The following is a 6,215-nucleotide window of genomic DNA, read 5'->3' on the forward strand; positions in this document are numbered from 1 at the left end:
AGCCAAGGTAAAAAAACTATGGCCTTGGACAAGCTTCCTTATAAACTAGTCATCCATCTGTATTTGGTAGTTGCATGCTGGAAAGCAAATACAGAGTAATGTAGGGTGGGTGAATAATTTTCTTGCGATGTAGATGAGTTTGTGTTTTTGCCAGTGGAAGCACAATGCATAAGATAAAGGTAGGAACAGGATGCTTTCAAATTTAACAAGATTGGTATTGTTTGTGTTTCGGCCACACCCATTGCTAACAAGTGTAGAAAATCAAGAACATAGAGATGTCATCTACAAAGACAAATATTGGCAGTAGAATGGGTCATACTGAAGAGTTTAAACATAGGATGTCACATTTCTCACAACCCAGTTAAATTTTTGCCCTGTAAGATTTACCCTGGTTCTTCGTAGGTGCTATTATTGTGAAGTGTCTAGTAGTAACAACAGCTGAGCCACACATTCACAAAGCGGGTCTGTTGAGTGCTGACGCATGTAGCACATAACAAACCGCCTAATGTTCTGATGGATAAATCTGGGTATGGTGGATGCCAGGAGATCGTTACCTACTGGAGTACATTGTGCTTACTGTAAAATTTAGTAGAGCAGAGATAATGGTCTGGAGCTGTTTTTCAGGGTTTGCACTAGTTCCCTTAATTCTGGTGAAGGGTATTATTAATACTACAGCGTACAAAGTAATTTTAGACAATTGTATGCATCCAATTTTGTGGCACCAGTTTGGGGAAGGCTGTTTCCTATTGCTGCATAACTGTGCACACATCAAGGTTCATAAAAACATATATTTGTCATATACAAACACATGCATTTACTAACATACAAACACAGACACACATGCACTAACATACCCAAGCAGACACTTATATACAGACACACATAAATACCCAGCCAGACACACACTAACATTCATACCCAGGTAGACACTTTTGTTTTGAGCATTTCCCTCATTGCCCCCAGGATTTACCACTGCTTCAGGCAGCCAAAAGTGGTTGCAAATTGGAGCACTGAAGGGGGCAGTGCCATGCCCTTTTTCTATAGGTAAGTACTTAACATTTTTGTATAATGTTGCTATATGTTATATACAAAAGTAATCATGATGCAAATTTTGAAAAGTGGTCATATTACCAAAAAAACTGAATCCAATCAGAAGGAATATCCCTTTATTTGTTGTAATGATAAGACCGCATTGCAGCAGTATAATTTTTTATATAACCCAGACATCTGACCATGAATTGGATGTGTGTAGTGTACATGTAGTACTGCTGGCTACATTTTAGCTGATTTGGTGTGGCCTTGTCACATAGAGGTCAATGTCCTGGGAAATACAAGGTAACAATGAAAGGTTAGTAACCTGGTCTTTGAGAGTTTGCTAGAAATTACCATTTTAAAGCTAATACCTCAACACTAGCTCTGCATATGGTACATATGGTATATAAATTAAAATAAAATGCCTTGATAAAGTAACAACAAGTCATCTTAGCCAACTATGTATATGCAAAGAACTATGTATAAGGTTAAATATAATTACAAATATTTTAGTTCGTATTAAAAAGACCGTAAGGACACAACAAACAATCCTTATGAAAGATGACAGTATTAGTACACAGTGCCCTCGATCATAAAAATAAAACCCTAAAGCCTTGGATATTTTGACTATGACTTCAGAGTATTCTTAAAGAGACAGGCACAGACACCATGCAGCGAGCATTGAGAGAAAATGCATCCTTTTTATCAACATGCATTTAATGCATACAATAGATGAGTGGTCCCTTTAAATTTCCAGGTGGTCCCCCTGTAAAAGTCAGCTCCAATCTGTGAGTGTTGGGGCGGGGGTTAACAGAGTATTCCCATTTCAATGAGAGCACAAAACAGTGGCACAAAACATCAGACTATGGTGGAGCCAATGCGATCCACCTCTGGAACCGCAGCTTCTCCCACATGTTACGTAAAAACAAAATTAAGCAAACAGTATGAAATACCAGTTGAGAATGGTCTGTACCAAACATTAAATATGTCACTTTTCATATGTATGAACTACATGAATTTGATCAAGGTGAAACACACAGGCATCTGGGTATGGGTTGGGCAAACGTCTCTATTGCTAGACTATGATCATTCTGCAGGGAAAGGGAAGCCTCCTTTAAACAGCCTGTGTCTGGTTTTCAACACAGGCCTGAGGAATAACACCTCTCCATCCCGTAAAAAAGAAGGAACAATAATAAGGAAAAAGTGGTCAAAAATGTTTTCTGTACTAAGAAGGTTGAAATATGAACTCCTTACACGGTAGCAAATGATCTGGATTTCTTGACAGATCCAAAAGTACAGCACAAAGTAAAATAGTAAAATGGTACAAAGTAAGACCCCATATGAGATTAGTCAAGTGGGCCCAGGTGTGATCCTTGCCTACAGGTGTATGGAGATTAGAGTTTAGTATAGGGTATATCAGAAAGAACAAATCAAAGATCCCTGCATGCTGGCAGCTGATCTTCTTTTCTGTGCCGGCACAACCTAAGTAAAATAAATAGTTAAATAAATCAATACAAAACATGCACACATAAACTTATTATTTTTTTAACATAAAAAGGGAAGATCCCTGAAGTCCGAGTGACAATAATCAATGTCATAATTTATTCACTAAAGCGGGAGTTGGCAGGATAGTTGCGGTCTCGCAATTCATGTGAATGGCTCAGCTGGATCTGCCTAATGCATTGTTCAATCAATAAGCTGACTTTCAAGAAATCCCACTGATGTAAATACGGGCTGGACTCGTGATAATCTCAAGTAAAAATGCTACTCTCTTGCCAATTCCCTCTTTAGTTAATAAACCCCATTCATTTTTTTGGTATAATCATAGCATATAACCTCCTTCTTACTTGCGCTTTATCTGAAACTTTGCATTTTTATCATTACATCATGCAATGCACAATTTGTCTTAAACTAGGCATTTAATTAAAGTGTAAGATGCTTGTGAAGGCACCTAAACATAACTATAGCCAAGCTACAAAAATTCACCTGTCCTCCAGGAAGAAACAATGTGCCCTGACCATCGACACTCAGAGTTAAATTATAAATCGCATCTAATTTCTCCACAAAATTTTTGACATCACATTCACTGACATACAAACTTGCGGACGTTGAACTATGGGTCACTCTTATGCCAATTAAACAAAGCATTAATCATTGATAGCTCCATGGTTAATAATTATGACACTCAACCAGTAATTCGGTCTGTCTGGACAGATATATAGTGCCTTTGGGACCAATACCGTACTATCACTCCTCTCAACTCCTGCTATCTGAGCTGTACCATTCGGACTGTCCTGTGTCATTATGGCTTTCGCTGGAACTTGGCAGGTCTACGTTCAGGAAAACTATGACAATTTCCTGAGGTCTGTGGGTAAGTATCTTCTTCATTGAAAAGATGGAGACTTTAAAAAATAGCACACATCAAACTCTACACAGTGATAACCTATAGTTAATTAAAAGATTTTTGGGATAGAGAAGATTCAAGTAGGTCAAGGGTTTAGAAAACTATGTAATGAAGTTCTTATTTCCAATTAAAAAGTAATGTCTAGTAACAAAAATAGTCTGAAGGTCTGTTGGTCACCTACCCTGTACAAAACGGTTCTTGAACATCAGATCATGCTACTACTGCCTGCATGGTGGACAAATATGAGATACAAGTAGTGGAGATTACTGAGGCACTGTAACTAAAGTGTGTCAATATCAAATGCAATACAAACTGTACTTCATTGTAACTGATAATATATGATATATGACTAATTACAGGTTTGCCAGAAGAAATTGTTAAGGTGGCCAAGGATATCAACCCAGTGATTGAAATTCAGCAAAATGGAGACAACTTTGTTGTCACATCAAAAACCCCTAAACAGAATAACACAAACAGTTTTACTGTTGGGAAAGAAGCAGAGATCAATAGCCCCGATGGAAAGAAAATAAAGGTAATTTAAATCCTAGTTAAACAGATGCCAATGTTGACATGTGACAAGGTATTACTTTCTTGATGTTGGTCTGACCATTCTATACTTATGCTGTGAATCTTAAGAAGACGTGATAAACTATGTATAGTACCATAATGTTACCTGTAATGTAGTCATCAGTTAAATATCTGATTTAATCAATAGTTAGAAGAGGAACACTGTTCACAAGAAGCACCACTTAACTACTTGCTGCTAGTAATAACCAGTTTCAACACTGACTTCAATTATCACAAGCTTAATAGAGATGAGAAAATATACAGAACAGGGTGTAAATGGATTTAAGATAGATAAACCATTCCTCACTAGGGCTTAAAACCCCACAAGGCATTAGCTCTCATAGAAGGTAGATATTGAGAAAAAAATTAATTGAAAATCCTGCAGCATATGGGTAGATTAATTAAACTGTAAAAAATGTTTAAATGTAACAGATGTTTCACTGGCTTTACATAATCACATTGCCATTGATCTGATACAGCTCCACTTTTATCTTAACATAGTTTCCCAAATATTCTCATAGTAAATTATACCTTTGCCGACTTTAATTTCTAGGACTACAATAACTGACACGATTTACTGGAACCAGCTTGGTGTAAAAAGTTTCAGTAATAAGATAACTGTATATTTGTGTGAGGGGGTAGATTTGGCTTGGTCAGGATTGGGTTTGTCCTAGTTTATGCTACAGTAAAGCCTACACCAGTTTAATTTAATAAGTGCAAAAGAATACAAAAACACATCTTGGTTGTAACAACAATTACAGTTTGTACTCTTATAAACACGTGAAGGCCACCTTTTGAAAAACTGTAAGAGATAGATCTAGTACAATAGAAATGAAGAATTTGACCGCAAATTATAGGCATTAGGCGATTCTAGCCTGTCATTTTTTCTCCACCTACTGTAAGACCCCAAACCTCATTATCTATTGTCAGTGATTTTTATTAATCTGTCATAAACATACAAACTGTAGTAGTTATACACTTTTTAGTTAATGATACAAGAAAGAAAATGGAAAATAATCTTTTCACTTAGAAAGCTATATTGTGAGAATCTTCTTCTGTGTTTGAAATGCATGTAACATTAAAAGGTATTAAGATTATGTGATATCGACTCTATCCTTTAGGTACTTGTGAATCTGGAAGGAGGCAAACTGGTGGCCAAGAGCGACAGGTTTTCTCACATTCAAGAAATTCAAGGAAGTGAAATGGTGGAGGTAAGCATAAGCTTCAAATGATTATTAAATAAACACCAATATAGAGGGAGAACTGAGACAGAGAACAGTTGAACAAACTGCCCAGAGGTGAGGGCGATAAGACCAGATTGGGGAAAAGGGCCAATAATGAGCTAAATAATGAATGTTATATTCCTTAATGGTCACTCATATTCCAGGTTAAAAAAAAAATTAATCTACATGTGCTAGCACAATAAGGCAATCTGGTGTAAATAAGGGAAACATGGCTGAGCCACACTTGTCAGTTGATGAAAGTATTTAATAATAAAATAGTTATGTTAATTAATGTGAATTATTAATTTATCAAGAAATGCATAAATAGACAGCACACTAATATTTTTTTTCTTTATTGTGTACCTTATATTGGAGTATGGTTTAAAACTTATTTGAAGCAAAGGAAAAACATGCATTGAAAACTTTAAATATTGTCATGTTTTATCTTCATAATCCTTGTGCATTACATCAGGAAAAAAACTAACAGTATCTCTTTTTTCATACAGACCATTACCATTGGCTCCGCAACAATGACAAGGAAGAGCAGGAAGGTTTAAACAAGGAACAAGCATTTTTAGTATAGTGTTTAAATACTACTTACTATTCTAATAATAAAGGAATGATGACGCAAACTCTGTGTGAAATGTTTTACTTGCCCGCTGGCTAATCACATTATCTACATTTGCTTGACATTATAGCATATGTTTGACTTTGGAGAACTTGTAGGTGGCCTCCCCTGTGTATGGCAAACAAATAGAAAAGATGAGCTAAAAAAAAGTGTGTAAGAAGCAGACAATCTGTATAACATTACGAAATGAAAATTTGTTGCCACACATTGACAACAGCAAAAAGAGGAAAAAAAGATGATTATGCTCGTTCAAAATTGGTACTAGTGTCCGAATCTTACTAAAATTCTCAAGCATTCCAGTTAATTTATATAAACACTCATCACTGTCAATTGAGGTAAAACATATTTTTTCTGATTTATG

The 6,215-nt window shown here is 36.0% G+C and overlaps 1 protein-coding gene across 1 annotated transcript; it reads left to right on the forward strand.

The window, feature by feature from the left end:
- The first annotated feature begins 3,264 nt into the window (after window positions 1-3,264).
- On the forward strand, window positions 3,265-5,858 carry LOC128472846 (fatty acid-binding protein, liver-like). The gene is made up of 4 exons (XM_053454810.1): window positions 3,265-3,403; window positions 3,796-3,968; window positions 5,125-5,214; window positions 5,733-5,858. Exons 1-4 carry the CDS (start codon window positions 3,337-3,339, stop codon window positions 5,781-5,783), a joined length of 381 nt encoding a protein of 126 aa, XP_053310785.1. The 5' UTR covers window positions 3,265-3,336; the 3' UTR covers window positions 5,784-5,858.
- The last annotated feature ends 357 nt before the right edge of the window (window positions 5,859-6,215 follow it).

The sequence above is a fragment of the Spea bombifrons genome, chromosome 2 (assembly GCF_027358695.1).
Source record: "Spea bombifrons isolate aSpeBom1 chromosome 2, aSpeBom1.2.pri, whole genome shotgun sequence".
In the NCBI taxonomy this organism is placed as follows: Eukaryota; Metazoa; Chordata; class Amphibia; order Anura; family Pelobatidae; genus Spea; species Spea bombifrons.

Coding starts and splice junctions, on each gene's coding strand:
- LOC128472846 (XM_053454810.1), top strand. CDS start 3,337: ATGGCTTTCGCTGGAACTTGGCAGGTCTACGTTCAGGAAAACTATGAC. Junction 3,404..3,795: donor CAATTTCCTGAGGTCTGTGG/GTAAGTATCTTC, acceptor GACTAATTACAG/GTTTGCCAGAAGAAATTGTT. Junction 3,969..5,124: donor CCGATGGAAAGAAAATAAAG/GTAATTTAAATC, acceptor TCTATCCTTTAG/GTACTTGTGAATCTGGAAGG.